Source organism: Leuciscus leuciscus, assembly GCF_965113295.1.
Source record: "Leuciscus leuciscus genome assembly, chromosome: 22".
NCBI lineage: Eukaryota > Metazoa > Chordata > Actinopteri > Cypriniformes > Leuciscidae > Leuciscus > Leuciscus leuciscus.
In genome coordinates, this window is record NC_138746.1 from 6897734 (window position 1) to 6915918 (window position 18185).

General features: G+C 35.6%; 1 protein-coding gene across 3 annotated transcripts; it reads left to right on the forward strand.

The window, feature by feature from the left end:
• Positions 1 to 319: 319 nt before the first annotated feature.
• exoc3l4 (exocyst complex component 3-like 4) lies at positions 320 to 17314 on the forward strand. Of its 3 annotated transcripts, XM_082153915.1 has the most exons (14): positions 320 to 513; positions 2338 to 2618; positions 2906 to 2986; positions 3450 to 3671; positions 4933 to 5551; positions 6911 to 7028; positions 7116 to 7241; positions 8163 to 8263; positions 8991 to 9089; positions 13951 to 14074; positions 15301 to 15423; positions 15615 to 15767; positions 16515 to 16633; positions 16724 to 17314. In XM_082153915.1, the coding sequence occupies exons 2-14, from the start codon at positions 2363 to 2365 to the stop codon at positions 16938 to 16940; spliced, it is 2358 nt and encodes a 785-aa protein (XP_082010041.1). In that variant the 5' UTR covers positions 320 to 513; positions 2338 to 2362; the 3' UTR covers positions 16941 to 17314. The 3 variants fall into 3 exon arrangements, with proteins under 3 accessions (XP_082010041.1, XP_082010042.1, XP_082010040.1); XM_082153914.1 differs by lacking the exon at positions 320 to 513 and having other exon boundaries at positions 1658 to 2618; XM_082153916.1 differs by lacking the exons at positions 320 to 513; positions 15301 to 15423; positions 15615 to 15767 and having other exon boundaries at positions 1646 to 2618.
• Positions 17315 to 18185: the final 871 nt, after the last annotated feature.

The following is an 18185-nucleotide window of genomic DNA, read 5'->3' on the forward strand; positions in this document are numbered from 1 at the left end:
AATGGCACATGCCTTGCTGTATTGTGATTATGCTATATTTTGCTCATAAAGGAAACAGACGATGCTTTGCATACCACTGTATTATTTTCCTCAGTAGTAGGCACAATTGTATTTCCATAGATTATGGGAATCTGAAAGTGATGTGTAATCATTTTACAAAAACTCTCAAGTCAGTGAATACAGTGATTCCTCTGGCAAAATCGTTTTATCTGAGCACTTTTGAATCTGACGCTAGTTCCTGTATCAGCTCACGCGGGCTCTCAATAATTAACAATGCACCTATTCAGTGACGTTTCAAGGTGAATCCCAGCTAGAAATCTTTTGAGAGAACCAGGGTTTTTCGCAGCTCTACTCGTGTCCTATTTACGGGAAATGTATTACTTAAGTTTTGTTGTTGAACCTGTCGGTGCAGTGCGTTTGCCAGCTGTTTGTTTGTTTTAGTCAACACTATTTAACAGAAAAAGATCATTGGACTTGGCAGTGGCACACTTTGATAAGAAACTCGGATCTAAGGTGAGTTCGTTTCCCAATGCGATGTTTACGAACATACTTATACATTCATATAAAGTGATAGCCTAACGGTCACGTTTGTATTTAAGCGTGTTTTTAGTAGGCTACTGATCTTTAAAATGCATATCTTCCGCGACCTTTAATCGCTGATATCTCGTAGGTAGGCTACCTGTAGCTGTGCCAATAACAGACATAAGTGTCATCAAATATTCAAACTGATGTTACATTAATGTAATGAATCATTTTAACGAGAATCCATTGAGATAATGCCGAGCTGTGGTCCGTGAAACAAACTGAAACGGTCGATAAGTTTAGAAAGAAAGCGCCGTCTGTATTTTCGCTCTCTGACACTGATCACTGACAGTGGTGTTGATTTTGATATTATAAAGGAGACATTTCTTCCTTACTCAGAGATGATTTCTAAGAACCTGTCATCTTTTGGTGTAAGAAACATACGACATGCGCCCATTAAGCTACATTGAGAATTGTTAGCCTATATAGCATAATAATTTAAAGTTGGACAGGGTGAGATATATATATATATATATATATATATATATATATATATATATATATATATATATATATAGGCTATACTGTTAAATTGGGGAGCATATCAAATCATTTAAAGTTATCAGTTTATTATTAACTTATACACCAGTAAAATTATTTAAATGGCAATGGAGTGCATTGTATAATAGCCTACAGTGTTTACAGTTGTGCAGTGTAATGAAATTTAGCCTACTTCAGAATCTAGTGTCGAAAATGAAGGCAGGAATGAAGATGAAAGACATTTTAAATATTATTTAGATATTTAGAAATAAAAAACCACTAGTGACGTTTTATTTCAGTCACAATTTAATGTTTTAAAAAATGAGCATGGACAGGAAAATGAAGTCTCCCAATTAGACAATACATGTTACGCACTTAACCAGCATTGCCTTAAAAAATCTGGGCTTTGAATGTTCTTTCTTCCCAATATTTGTGTATTGCTTGTTTTTGCTTTTAACTAAGGTAAGAGGCATCCTAAGCTTTCCATAAAAGTGTAATGTCAGGTTAAGAGTGTCCTATTATTCACCCTATGTGTGGTTAATCTTTTAACTTTGGGACCTGTATTACTATTGTGATTATTTGAAATTAGTGAATTATATATGTGACCCTGGACCACAAAAGCAGTCACATTGGTAAATTTTTTGAAATTGAGATTTATACATCAGTTGAAAGCTGAATAAATAAGCTTTCCATTGACGTATGGTTTGTTATGATAGGACAGTATGTGGCCGAGATACAACTATTTGAAAATCTGGAATTTGGGGGTGGAAAAAAATCGAAACATTGAGAAAAATCGCCTTTAAAGTTGTCCCTTATGTTTGCGATTGTGCTGCATTCACTCACAAAAATAAATGTTTTATATATTTACGGTATGAAATTTACTAAATATCTTCATGGAACATGATCTTTACTTAATATCCTAATGATTTTTGGCAAAAAAGGAAAATCGATGATTTTGACCCATACAATGTATTGTTGGCTATTGCCACAAATATACCTGTGTGACAAGTGACTGGTTTTGTGATCCAGGGTCACATATGAGCTCATGTCTTTCTGTTGTTATGACAACATGTATGCCTTCTACATGATTCCAATCCAGTGAAAAAAAAAAAGTCATGTTGTCAGTAAACAAAAAAAAATCATGATGTACCTGCTGATAGATTTAACTGTTCATTCTCACACTCGGCTCCAGTGGTCAACTCTATCAAACCTTGCATTGTTTTTTGGCACGATATTTCAACATTTCTTTGAAGTTCTTGATATATTTTCTTCAAGCTTGATCCGACTGACGCATGGTAAAATGGCAGAAACTGGAAAAGAAGAAGTAGACGGGGGAAATGAGGTTAATGACCCACCAGAATGGGGTGAGGACTCAACAAAGGGTATGAAAAATGATGGAAAACAGTTGGAAAGTCCGGTCAAGGAGAAGAGTCTTGGACTTATGAAGACGTTCAGAGCGAGTTTGAAAGCAGTCAGTCCTATGACATTGAAAAACAAAAGGTCAGAGAACACAGACAGCGACCAAAGCCAAATCTCAAATTCTCCGTCCTCTCCAAGTAAGTGTATCCATAATGTGATGAAAAAGTGTTGTTGTTTTTTAGTGACAATGTCTTCCCAAGGTCAAAGTTATAAGAGGAAAAGCAGAATATATGGTACTTACAGAGTACTGTAAACAGTGCTGGTTTAACTTAACTACTGGTAGGCAAAAGCAGCATTGTCTATAGTAGATCCTAATCATAAGGAACCATGTTAGCCTGTTAACTTGTATAACAGATAGTTGCATATAAGGGTTTTTTATTTACTTTGGATTTGCTAAAACTCCTTGCATGTTTCTCTTTTTCAGGCTTGAGCAGAGGATCTGCCACACAATCTTCATTTCAGAGTCCCAAGGCAGAAAAAGCTTCTCTTTCCAGAACTAAGTCAGGTGATTGGTCTTTGCACGTCACTAGATTCACCTCTAGACAAGTGAAATATGTCATTACAGGATGTGTTGATAGTAAATGTAACAAAAAATGCAGAAAGGCTTATTACATTATACCTTTTGGGAGATCTAGCCTTTACAATTATGTTTATTCCTAAAATTAATAAAAGTCACAAGAACAAAAAATATGTCCTCCTGATCTTTATATCCTGTTTGTTCTAGCGTTAAGTTTTTTTAATATACATAAGGTACAGAAAGACATTGTAAGTGTACATTTGAGATATTAGATGATCATATGTTTTCTTTGAACTATACATTTTATTAATTAAAAGGGTCAAATTTGGGGGAAAATCATCTTTCATATTACATGGTCATGTTTTTTTTGTTTGTTTGAGAACATTTGCTCAATTGAATGTTACACATAATGACATGAATCATCTCCAGTAACTGTTCATTTTATTCTCAGATTCTGCAGTTGGAATAACAGGTACATTGGCAAAGAGGGGCGCATCGTTCAGGCAGAGTTTGGGTCTGAGTTCTAAAAAACACAAACAGGAACCACTTCAACCTGTCACAGAGGCCATTTTATCTGAAGAGCAGAGATCGGATAGTGTGAAGAGCATAGACAGAGTGTTGGAGCTCAGAGACACCTATACTCTGCCTGAGATACCACATGTGCCTCTGTCAGGTGAGTGTTTATCACACAAGTATTGTGTGTCCCATCTCTAGGTAGTTGACAAAGAATTTTTCAATATCATGGCTTTAGACATTGTGACTGGTTAGCATGTTTTTTATACCATTTACTTTTAGGTCTTGTTTTACTAAATGTATATTTCATTTGCTAAAATATAGTAGGTCAAAAAAAGTTACACTGTATGGGGGCTGGGGGCTACCCTTACAGTATGTTGTCTGGGTTCCTGTGAATTCAAGCAATGAATCTTCATTGATAAGAGTTCAGTTCATGTTCAGTCATGAATCTTGAACTGATAAGAGGTCAAAAACAACAACAAAAAAGATATTCACAATATCTTATATGGTGAATAGCCTGTCACACTACTTTTGAAAAGTTTGGGATACTTTTTTGAAAAAATACTCAACATGGACACATTAAATTGATCAAAAGTGACCACAACGACATTTATAATGTTACAAAAGTTTTTTGTTTAAAATAAAAGCTGTTCTTCTAAAACAGCTGGTTTTTCCACGAACATATAAAGCAGCACACCTGTTTTCAACATTGATAACAATAAAAAATGTTTCTTGAGCAGCAAATCAGCATATTAAAATGCTTTCTGAAGGATCATGTGACACTGAAGACTGGAGTAACGATCATCAGAGGAATAAATTACATTTTAAAATATATTAGAAAATATTTCACAATTTTACTGTTTTTAATGTATTTTTGTTCAAATAAATGCAGCCTTAGCATAAGAGACTTCTTTCAAAGATATTAAAAAATCTTACTCACCACAGACTTTTGAATTGTAGTGTATACTTGTTTGTCATTTTAATGGAAAAACAACAACATTAGTATATGGCACAGGTGAGTGCTGTGACTAGATGTTTTATTTGTTCTTTTGTAAACCTGTCTTAAAGAGGACTCAATGAATGTTATTATATATATATATATATATATATATATATATATATATTCATCTGTAAAGTACTTCACATATGGCAACATTTCCCTGACCACATCATAAGATTATAATCAGAATCCTTTCAATTGCTAATCTATGGTAAACAGAGCATGATTGGGACATTTTTGGAAAGCATGAGCTAATCATGTTTAGATCTAGACAGAGGATCATTCCTGATTGAAATATAATAGCTGTTGATGCAAGTGTGTTAGCTCCTGTATTATGACACAACTCATGCAGTCGTCCGTTTACTAATATTTTGCTTTTTCCCTCCTCTATTCTCCCTCTGTACTGTGTTATTTGCTGCAGTAATGGAGATTAACAAACTGATAGAGACGGAAGCTTTAGAGGATGCCTATGTGAATCTACTGTCTCTAAGTTTGGAGCTACAGCGTGAGCATCAAGCTCAAGATCAAGAAGACTGTCCCATCGAACTAGTCCATAAAGAGAAAGACCTCAGTTTGCTCTATGGCACACTAAGAAAAAAAATGTCTATCATTGTACGCAACTCCAGTACTCTGCCCTCATGCAATAAAGAACAGCTGGTGTATGTTGCACAAATTATCCTGGAGGAAGAGAAGAGACAGGGAGAACCAGGAGCGATGCCGGGATGGAGGGAAGCATGGAGGGATGCGGTACGAGACGGGGTTCGAGACGCTCTGAAGAAAGTTCACCTGGACAGCCGCGAGCAGAACGCTTCCTGGTTGGCAGTGCATCTGGGGCTTCTGGGTAAAGCTGTAGTGGAGGATTTGGAGAGAGTGAAGACTGAACTTTTGAGCTCATATCCAGCAGACTTTAAAGTGTTTGAAACCTATGTGTCCTGCCATCATGAGGCTTTAGGAGAGCATTTAAAGAGACTTCTGGAAAAGGTGACAGAGCTGAAAGATTACTACGCTCTTCTAGATTTCATTATTCATCGCTACCCAAGGTAGGTATTTCTACCATTAGATTTTGTTTTGTCGTTATTGTTATTTAAGTCATGCTGTTCCAATCCTGTATTAATTACTCTTTTGATACACAAAAGTAAAAAAATAAAATAAAGAATATCCTGGCCATTTGTTCCATATAATGAAAGTGAATGGGGAACTCAAGTCTGGAAAGGACAAAAATGCACCATATATGTATCATAAAAGTACACTACCATTCAAAACTTTGGGTTCAGTAGCATTTATTTATGTTTTTGAAAGAAGTCTCTTAAGCTCAACAAGGCTGCATTTATGTAATATTACAATTTAAAATAACTGTTTTTTTTATTCTAATATATTTTAAAATGTAATTTTTCCTTGTGATGAAAAAGATTATTTTTAATCATCCTTACTCCAGTCTTCAGTGTCTCAGAAATCATGCTGATTTGCTGCTTAAAAACATTTCTTATTATCATCAATGATGTGCTGGACTGCAGAACACGAAATCCAGGGGAGGTCCAATCTGGATCCAACTCCTCCCACCTTACATATACCTAAACCTACCCATCTCCACCCCCTGATCCCTAAACCCACCCCTAAACCTACCAATCTCCACCCCTTAGATCTGGATCCAACTCCGCCCCCTGGATCTCGTGTTCTGCAGTGAGGTGCTACTGAAAGAATGGCATTTATTTGAAATAGATATCTTTTGTATAACATTATAAATGCCTTTACTGTCACATTGCTGATGGGTCCTTGCTGATGATTAATTTCTTTCAGAAGAAAAAAAAAATCTTACTGATAATAAAACCTTTGAACAGTAGTGTATATTAAAGGTCTGTAGGTCAAAGGTCAAATTCTGAAGCTGTGCAATACATTTTTATGACAATTTTTAGTCATTGTTCACTGGAACACCATATCCGAATTGACATCAGTGGCATTTAATCAAAGAATCATGATGTCATTGATGTCAAACCTGATGTGGATTCACATTAGCCAATCAAAAGACTGATGTACTGCGTAGGCTCTTCATTTGATCTTTCAGAGCTCCAAACATCCACTTCACAAATCGCTAAAGGTCTAGTGGTCTCAATGTGTTTTTAATGACACCAAAACTTCAGTTTGATAAATAGCTCATTGTGATTTATTCCAGTCCTCTTCAGACCTTATATGGATACTCATGTGTGTACCAGTTGCTGAGATTCATTGTAAAGTTGGTTTCACAACCATACATTTAAAGGATGTGCCTTTAAGAGTTGAGAGTCACGTGTACTATGACAGATTATGAGAGTTATGATTATAGATGTGACTGTACTATTACTTCAAGGGTTATCAAGGGATATAACTGTAACTAAAACTGTATTTAACTGCTGTTTCCATAGTGAGAAGATAATGGGAAGCTGCTCTCTGCAGCCAGAGCTGAAGGAAGATCAGAGAGTGCTTCCGCTGGACAAAGACTTCCTTAACCTGATTAAAGTTAAATACTGCAGTCGTTTACAGGTAGCATACAAGCACATCTGTCATCTCAGATAACGCTAGTAGCAGCTAATAGTCTGAATTCAGTGTCCACTCCTGTGCTTTTAACAGGATGACATGAGAACATCACTTGACAGAATTATTCAGTTGGAGAATGAGGAAATGTGGACAGAAAAGAGGAAACCAAACATTGATGAGGGAATCTACCGCTCACACATTGACATGGACATCTGGACGGTGAGCCTGCACTTTCATAAGTAGTTCACCTTCCCTCAGATTTAAATGGAAGTCAAATTATGGCAGTAATAATTATTAATAGGAAGTCCTGATTTCCCATTTAAATGGCCACAGTCACAGTGAAATGTGTTTACCAATAGAGGGCAGTATAGGACCTTTTTCTTAACTTATAGTGGCCCCAAAACTAATTCAAACAGTTGAGCTACACTTAAAAATGTATTAGTGATATTACACACCAAGTGGCATTTATTTTAAAGAAAGATATCACAATCACACTTTGCTAGTAAATAATTTCACACAAAGAACTTTGTTCAGTTTTAAGTGATAAAAAATAGGTATAGTTATGAAAAAAAAACAAAAAACATTTTGACACTTAAATGTTAGTGAAACAAGTTCATAGTTAAAGGGATAAATCCAAATTTTCATCCAAAAATTTTAATTCTGTTAATTTAAATAAAATCTGTTAATGTATTGAGCAAGTGAATCTCTTCATATGTCTTGGATTAAACTGCTCAATTCATATGGGTTCATTTTACGGTGCCTTTTTAACCTTTTTGGATCTTCTAAGTTTTGGTTACCTGTACTTTCAGTGGAGGGACAGAAAAACATTAAACTTATAAGGTCTTGTATGTTTGGAACAACATGAGGGTGAGTCAATAATGTCAGCATTTAGCATTTTGAGTAATGTGCTAAACTATGCTACATATTATATGTTATAATATATATTGTTCTATAATTATATAATTATAAATTCTAGCATCATTTGTTTGCAAATGCCACTTGGTTTAAAAAAAAAAAAAATTCCTAGTTCGGTGACATTCAGACATTTTTAAGTGGTTTAAGTGTCCAAATGTTTTTGGGCTCACTGTAATTATAAAACAGCACAAGGAAAAAAAAAAACATTTATGTTTTCTTTCCCAGAATATTAAAGGGCATGTACAAGGATCCAGAAGAATTGATGTGAACCTTGAGCAGAAGGTTGTCCGATCCTGTTTGGAGGAACTGAAGACCTTTCCAAAAAGGTTTGTGATAAAGAACTAACATGCTAACTGAAAGTACATTTTGAAAGTAAGCTCTGAAAGCTTCTGTAGTCTATATTCTATGTGCAGAGAAACTGATTTTAAAAAAATGTCACTTAATATCGTTATATCTTTATTTGCTGATTTGCCAGTTATTATTGGATTAAAAAAGGTTACCATAGTGTCATACTGTGTTAACTCACCCAGAAATCCCTGACTGAAATGTAGATTTAAAAAAAAAAATTAGCCAGAATACAGGGGGTTAAAATGACTATAGAAAGATGGCAGCATCGGTAGGTCTATTAGTTAAATTGGGAAACAGCACTTTTTATGTTGTGTTGAATTTTTTGCCTGAAGTTTGCATGCAAACTTTGGGCAAAAATAAAAAAAAAGTGTTTTTTCCTAATTTTGAACTGTCACCATTGGCATATAAAGAAACAAAGATTGCTAAAGTCAACACATTTAACTAATAGACCTACCAATCTCTGTGTAAAAATAATGATGCTGTCACCATTGTATAGTCATTTTTACCCCCCTGTAATCTGGCTCCAAATCTCCAAATTCTCTTTCTATTCATGTGGCTTTCTCATAGACTTGATTAAAACCACATCCCATTAAATGCATTTCCATATTTAACACATTCCCTCAATGATAACTGACAAGTTATCTTAGATTAAAAAAAATATTTCTATTTCTCGGGATCACTGACTTCCGTTATTTGTCTCTGAAGGTTTGAGTCAGCGTTTGTTGAGTGGAGCAGTCCTCTGTCTAACTCATCTCTCTGGGCAGAGTATCACATCAGCTACATCAACAGCTTTAGTGCCCTAAAGTAGGTCATTTACACAACATACAACCCAAAAGTACATTTTCATTTTCATTGAAACAATTTTTACACACGTGTTTGAGAGGAGTAGAAATAATATATAACTTTATAAGTCTAGTTTCAAATGTAATATTATCTCTTCAGAAAGATTATGTGAATACAAAGCCAAGGGGTGGAGAAAGCTATTCGTTTACTTTCACATTCATCTCAATGGCAGAATGTTCATTCCAACTTTTGATCTTTGCCTGTCATCACTCAGTTCAGAAACCAACTGTTTTTAAGACAAAGAAGAAGCCTTAAGTGCCATTAAGCCATGAAAAAAAAAATGTAACACATAACAGAATCACGTGATTTCCAGGAATTCATGCTGCATAGAGGCAGTCAGGGAGCTGGCGGAAGTCCCTGACACTGGGGAATGTTAAATGTGATGGAAACCCCTAGATGTGTGTGGCTAAAACTTAAACCACTAAAAGTCATTTTAGTTCTAACTAAAAAAAGATATAAAATTAAGAGATTTTAGATAGAAATTAGTTATTGATGATTTCTTAAATATTATAAAACAGAAAATACTGTATCAAGGTGTTCATTATTATGACCTAAATTCATCCTCTTGTGTGCTTTGTTGTTAGCTGAAAAGGCAACCAGAATCCCTTAAGTTTGGAGAAAGATTATAAATTTATAAAAAATGATAAGCTGTAACCCAATCCGTTTGTCAAATGGTCAAAAGTTTGGGGTCAGTAAGTTTTTTTATTATAAATAAATACTTGTATTTAGCAAGGATGCATGAAATTGATCAAAAGTGACAGTAAAGGCTTTTTAACAAAACACATTTTTTTTTCAACACTTTTTACTACCTTGGCCACACCAGTTTCAACAGACAGGATAAAAATATGTGAGATGTATGGGGCTATTTGGGCAGCGGTATCTCAAAAACCGAGGAGATAACCCATCTAACCCAGGTCCCTTAGAGCAGTCTAACTGTAATAGCTTTTTTTCCATCTCCCCTACCTCAACCTTCCGTAAGGAAAATGAGTTTGGCAATGCTCCAAGTTTATTGTAGAATGATTTCGCCCTATCAATATTAAAAAACCCATAGGAAGGTTGAAGATTTGAGACCTACGGAAGCCATGAACCGCAACGTAAAAAAAAAAAAAAAAAAAATAAATAAAAAAAATAAATAAATAAATAAGTACGAAAAAAAAAAAAAAAAATACAAAAAAAAAAAAAAATGCTATCATTTCGAGATTAAAGTCGAAATGTTTCGAGATTAAAGTCGAAATGTTTCGAGATTAAAGTCGAAATCTTTCGAGATTAAAGTCGAAATCTTTCGAGATTAAAGTCGAAATGTTTGCTTGCCGTTATTTCACATTGCCGCACAGGCATTCATGCGTGTGCGTGTGTGTAAATACATGCGCTTGTGAAGTCGAACTGCCGTCTATAATAGACACCGTGTACGTTCTGGATACATTTTAAGTGCATCATTCTGTATCCAATCATTTGGCCGGATCCCGTGATTTCCTCAAATATAATAACCACTGGTGGTTGAGGAAAGATTCCCTGAAATGATTGTAAAGCGCTTTTAAGTGTAGGCCTACAGTAGACATATGAAAGCGCTATATAAATGCCTCATTCATGCATTCATTCATTCATTCATAAAGCTGGATATCTTGATCCAGTCTGACAGTATATTTTATAAAGTCCTATAGCCTAATGTCATGTTGGTAGACCTGTAGAATATCCCTTTGTTGAAAGCCCAGATAAAAGTAAAAAGCTATTATTTTGTGTAGATCCAGTTTACACACACACACACACACACACACGCACGCACACGCATGAATGCCTGTGCGGCAATGTGAAATAACGGCAAGCATACACACAACTTCTACGGAAGACTTTATTCTCGAAAGATTTCGACTTTAATCTCGAAAGATTTCGACTTTAATCTCGAAACATTTCGACTTTAATCTCGAAACATTTCGACTTTAATCTCGAAACATTTCGACTTTAATCTCGAAACATTTCGACTTTAATCTCGAAACATTTCGACTTTAATCTCGAAACATTTCGACTTTAATCTCGAAATGATAGCATTTTTTTTTTTACATAATTTTTTTTTTTTTTTTTGTAATTTTTTTTTTTTTTGTAATTTTTTTTTTTTTTTACGTTGCGGTTCAGGGCTTCCGTAGAGACCAGCTGTTCTGCTATAGAAGTGATATAAATATTAATTTAATTAGCAACCTCTTTCTTATTGAAATTTAGGACACCCTTAATTGTTAGTCCTGTGCTTCTTGGTTTCATAGTATTTGTCTTAGCAGCCCCCAATTCCTTCTCTGGGGTCCTTCGGGTCCAAATGGACCCGAAGCGTTTAAATAATTTTTTTTTAAAAATCATAGCTTCATCGGAATGGTCCGATATTTGGTGACTTTGTTGGTACTTGGTATATGAACACCCAAAAAATTTGGGGACAGGATTTGAATAGTCTAAGTGGTTGTAAAAAAAATAGTCACACTCAGGACCTTCGGGTCCAAATGGACCCGCCATAGGAAATGAATGGGAAATTGGCAAAAATGTGAAAATGCAGAGTTTTTTTGTGCGTACAATCTACAAATCAGCCACGATCCAGAAAAAAAGCACACAACAGTAAAGGGGTGAATCTATAAAACTTCAAGAGTGCAAAACAGACACATCCACAAACACACACACACAAACACACTTTTATACACATACACACTAATAAATTCAGATTACAAAAATCTGTTTTGAATTTTTAAAAATCACAGCTTCATCGGACTGTTACGAAACTAGGTGACTTTTATGGTATTAGGTATGTGAACACACAAAAATATTGAGGTCATGATCCATGCATGCTAAGTGGTCGTCACACTTCTGCTCTTTGGTCAAAATGACCCCCATAGGAAATGAATGGGAAATTGTCAAAAATATGAAAACACAGAGTTTTTTTTGTGCATACAATCTACAAATCAGCCAGGATGCAGAAAAAAAGGACTCAACAGTGAAGGGGTGAATCTCTAAAACATCAAGAGTGCAAAACAGACACACACACACACTTATACACACTAGAACACACACACACACAAATGAAAGCTAATTTTAGGAAATGTGTGAAATAATAGAATAGCCTATGTAAATAGTATGCAAATAATTTAAATATATAGTTATGATATTTAAAACACTTTTTACATTTTTCTATTTTCCATTGTTTGATAATAATTATACTTTTACTGTTATTTTAGTTTTTTGATCATTATTTGATGTTACCAGTTACTCTTCATTGAATTTGTTCATTGAATTTTCAGTTACTGTTCATTGAATACTGTTCATTGAATTCAAAATGTTTATTGTGAAAGATTAATAAAAATATTTGCATTTTCAAAAAGAATTGCATTTTTATTAAGTTAGAATTAAGTTAAAATTAAACATTGGGTAATAAAATGCTTTCCATTTGTTCTCTTTCTAATGCAGTGTTCAGGTTTGACTGTATTATAAAGTAAAATTGGAACTTCAAATTACCATTTAAACCAACCAAACAAACAAAAAAAAAGACAAAAATAGTCTTTGAGAATCTGTTATTATATTTTAAAATCAACAACCTCAAAAAAAATGGGCAAATATGTGCAAAAATCACTAGAATTCGCAAGCCTTTCTACAGAGAGCTGTAAATCCATCTAGTGGTAAAAATGTGCTATTGCGTGATAAAAATGCTCAGTGTGTCCACCTGGTGGCACCCATCTCATTTCAAAAATAGCTTTCATGAGGCCTAGGCTTGACTCTAAAATGAAATACAGCTTTAATAAAAAAAAAAATAAAAAAAAAATTATATATAAAAAAATTCTATTATATTCAATGGGAAAAAATGGGTCATAATTATTGCATAAATATTAATTATAAATCATAAAATTATCTCAAAACACCAAAAAAGAAAAGAAAAAATATTATAAAAAAAAAGTAAAAAAAAAAATTTTTGATTTTTTTTTTATATATATGAATCCCGCCCTCCGGGTCCATTTGGACCCGAAGGTCCCAAGTGTGACTGTTAAACGAAGGACCCCAGAGGGTTAAAGTCTTCCATAACTGTTGTGATGTTGTGATTTTTTTATGCACTAAAAAGGTTTCTGAGAGCCTAAATCACTAGCTACGTTTCCATCCACCTATTTTATGCGCATTATGGGATATCACAACATGTAAACGCCAAGATGTGAATAAATAAAATAAAATACTTATGCGCTGTATTAAGGCGGATTCATTTTTTATTTGATTAGAAAACATGCGCATGAACTACAATGGAAACACATTTACTGAATAAATCCCTTTATGTGACTGCCTCAACAGTGGATGTGATTTGATAACTGGACTAACCAGCAGATCAGTTTCATTGCACAGCATCTCAAATATTGGTTTGATCATTCCGAAATGCCTGAGCCAAAGTCTACCATCAGAATGATTTGGTTTAATGACCTCCCAGAACGCAGGATAAAAGAGTCACAGTGGTTTCCCCGGTTTCAGCAGCTTCTATTTTTATTACAGATGTTTTGCGCCAATTCCCCAGGAAGTCACGATTTTGTTCTCTTGAACACATGGGATGGAAACGCTGCTTTATTAACAAGTGTTTTATGCAATATTCCAATTTTGTGCACAAGATAAATTCACAACTTTGGATGGAAACATAGCTAATGTAGCAAGATAGATTAGAAAATGTTCTTATGTGGGTGTAAAGAGCAAAATACAAACTGCATACAGACAAAACCCACATTTTATAAACTTTTTAGATTGTTCTCTTTTGGACAGCTGACATTACAAGTGCTGAAAAGCAATTATAATTTCAATAATTTCAATATTTTTTCTCCAGAGAGCACATGGAGAGCTTTAAGGACAGCTGCCCGATTCCGCTAGAGCTGGTTCGAAGGGAAATAGATGGACTGACCACCAAATTGAGTCAATCTGTGATGGAGCACTTCAAAACGGATGTCAAGGTGTGAGCTTCTGAACCACACATCGTTAACAATACTTGTCAAACAATGGCAATAGTTTGAGATACGCACCAGATCAATTTAAGAACCATTCAGACAACAGGCAAACTGACCTAATGTTGATCTTCTATGAACTACTTGTTTATTTTAATACAAAAATTTATATAAAACACTATATTGTGCAGAATTCTAAAAGTAAGTAAATACATAACTGAATTAAGTCATAGGGCCCTATTTTAACGATCTGAAACGCAAGTATCAAGCGCGAAACGCAAGTAACTTTGTGGGCGGGTCTTGGGCGTTGTTGCTATTATACCGGCGGGATAAATGACTATTGCACCCGACGCAAATCTAAAATGGGTTGGTCTGAAGTAGCTTCATTATTCATAGGTGTGGTTTGGGCGTAACGTGAAATAAACCAATCATAGCGACATCTCACATTCCCTTTAAGAGCAGGCGTGCTTGTTCCATGGCGGATTAATATTATAACAGCGGATTTGCCAGGCGCACGCCAGGAGCGGTTCACAGCCGAGGAGACCAATGCTCTCGTCAGGGCCGTAAAAGACAGAGAAGTTACATTGGGGATGGGAGAAACCCACCCAAATTAACTTCGGTTAAACAGGTGTATAATAATTTGGGTAAATGTGTAAGCTAGATGTATGCCTATTTTTTTCACATCTTCATGGACACAACAATGATTTGTTAATATTGTGTTAATATTTGTTAATATTTTTCCTTAATGTATGGTTTTCTAAAAATGAGAACTGCTGCGTCTGTGTGTAGATGAGAGAAGCAAAGTGTATGCGCGTTGTGCACACGCTACATTGATTATTGCCAAGCATGCGCCCTTAAAATAGCATATGAATAACATGCGCAATGCGCCACTGACTTTAGACTAGGTTTTTCCTGGTCAGTGGTGGAATTGTTTTCTAAACCTGCAAAATAGCATGAGGGAACGTTTGCGCCGGAACACGCCTCCTCTTTGCGCTGAACCGCCCCCGGGAGCGCAAATGCATTTGCTAGTTTACCGACGTGCGTCTGTGGAGAGAAAAGTCCGCTGTGCGCGGGGACAAAATAGGAATGATACATGCGTCGGTGTACAAAGTCAATTGCGCTGGGTGCAAGATAGGGCCCAATGTGTCTGGGAATATGCATCTGAAATTTAATAATTAATTAAATGTCTATTTTTGATAGTAGAGTGAGTGAATATTAAGAGCTTCTTTTTGTAGCCTTTCCTCAGGAGACAAATGACAGGAAAATGGTTTTCATTTGATGAAGACTTTTCACAGCTGATTGAAAGAACCAAGAATCTTTCTGAACAGACCAAATACATGAGCCCAAAACCTAAACAGGTGAGACTTCGACCAGTTTTTTTCAAGATTATACATAAACAATACACACTTGACCGCATGCCACAGCTCTCGTCACATTAGTGAACTGTTTACACTGCCCGTCAATTTAATACACATCTTCATGTATTTATTGTAAAATCTCTCTTTTCTCGGCTTTCTCCTGTTTATGCATCTTTTTATGCAACTTTAAGGTCTTTGTGAATGAAGCTCACATTTTTGTGGTGAAAGAATATGTTTCTCAGCTGATGAAGAATAACTACTCGTGCAAAAACAGGAAGAACGAGACGGCTGCCACTAAGATTGCAAATCAGTGGGAGGAACTGAAGGAGATTTTCCAAGAAATGGTACAATCCCCATTATGCAACTTAAAAAAAACAGTGCTTTTTAATGTCCAATAAATATTCAATAATTGTATCCCTTAAAATAATTTCTTCATGCTTTAAAATAGCTAGAATATAACTCTACACCCTTGCTTCATTTAATGTATGCGGACCCATGAATATGCAAATTATCCCCGCCTCCACTCAATCCCAGCTCGGACTACCTGATACACTCGGTCAACTTTACTGTAGTAAACGCTTCATGGTGGCAAGTGGAAATACTGGTTTAATTCAGCCATATACTGTATGTTTGAACCAGAAACTGATTCAGAAGAAGTGGAAGGGTGAATTATATAGGGTTGTCTAAAGTCGATGTATCAGAATGGTAATGCATTTTATGTATTGCTCTCTTCGTCGGACATAGCGGTAATTGATATGATTAGCTTTTGGCTTGACTACGTTTTCAAACAGCTAATAATGTGTTGCTAATGTTACACAAACCATGTTTCAGACAGATGCCTTCTAAACTCCAGTATCATTAGAAACGCATCGTAATATACATTATATACATAATTCACCTGCTATAAATGTACCCGATTTTTCATATCATCAGAAAAATATACTCATACTTTATTTTGACTGATAAATTTGCACATGGTTTGTCTTAAAAAATAAATAAAAACACCACATAGACATATAAAAACAACATTAAAAACTAAAGGGTTTTTAAAACATGCTAACATATTCCTTACTTCATCATTCTCTGTATAGAAGTCGACCTCAGAATGGCTCCATCCAGTCGGGGACCAGCTGAGCAAGATCATTGGGTGCAGAAAAAGTGATGTAAAACATAACCTACAGCCACTGGTTGAAAACTATCCAGACATCAGGTGCGAGTCATATTATGTGCTGCAGATAACGTTTACAATTTAACAAACAAAAATTTTACTTTGATTCAACGAATGTTTCGCCCATTCCAGAAGGAGCCATCTCTCAGCTGTGCTGTACTTCCGAGGAATTATAAGAGGCAGGGAAAGGCATATTATACTACAGCGACTGGCAGAGCTGAAAGAGAGCATTGGGAATGCGGGGAATAAAGAGCATGCTCTCTTTAATCAGATTGAAGCAGCAGTTAACACAAACTGCCTGCCTGGTACAACCTTCTCCTGTCTGTCCTTCATCATGCCAAACAGCTAATCCAAAGAAACACACTTCATTTGATTTGAAGTGGGAATAATGATTGCACTGTTTGATAGCGACAGTATGCCTTACAATATGAGCGATAAGGAATGTTTTCCTGCCTTTGTGAATAATTTATAGTCTTGTATTCTAACAAGATGATTTGGTAAATGTGTTTCACTATTATCATGTGGAATTTTGTGGAATCATTGTGGATGACACTATAAATCTAATCAGACCATATTATATGCATTGTAAAAAAAAAAAAAAAAAGGCGTTGGCGATGATAATGTGATATTTGTATATTCCACTTCTTAGTTGTAACTTTCTCGTAAGTGCATACCGGTAGTGTTTTTAATAGTCCTACACAAACAATTAAAAGCTCAAACTCAGATCAGGTTAAACTGTTTTTTTTTGTATTTCTTCTTAAACACGCATCTCCATTTTTAAAGGGGCTATGTGTAGTTTTTCTACTAAAATGAATCCTTTTTTTATTGCCTGTGTGTGAAGGGGTTGTAATCTCACATTAAAATGATCCACTTGGCGGGTTTTGCCATTACCTCTGAAAGCAAGTATTCCTATTTCTATGTGAAGGCTCCGGGTCGGATTTACCGTGAAATCCAGTGACGTGACTGAGACCTGCATGCGCGCTCCCGAGCCTCTCGCCTCTTTACTGACTTTGCACTCAACAGCGGCGACACTGCAACTTATGACATGGTGTCTGCTAACACTAAGAGGCGACCTGCTCCCAGCACAACACAGACTCCAACACAAACTCCACATAATGATAAAAAACAAAAAAAAGTTTTATCTGCTGAAGCTCGTCAGGCCAAACGTGAATCGGATCAACTTCGGACGAAAACACGGATCAACATCGGCAGGGCTTTTGAATCATGGAGAAACCTCCGCTTTGTTTTGTACCTGAGTTTCCAGCACGCGCACGAGCATCACCGCTAGAGGCCGCTGAAAACTACATATAGCCCCTTTAACCACTGTTATTAGAAAATGTACTTTTGAATTTCAAACTTTGACGTGTAACTTTTGGCCCTCTAGCGGTTGAAGCATACAACTGCATGTCTCTTGCGAAGGAAAAATGTTTTGTTATTATGTAGTGAGTTGTGCTTCGACTCCGTTGTTCTGCGTGGATGAATCTGATGTCTTGAAGAGCACAGGTGATGATGATGATGATGATGATGATCATCGTTTCAGTGCGAATTGGAATGACACTAACGACATCAAACTCCCAAATCCAAATTAAATATA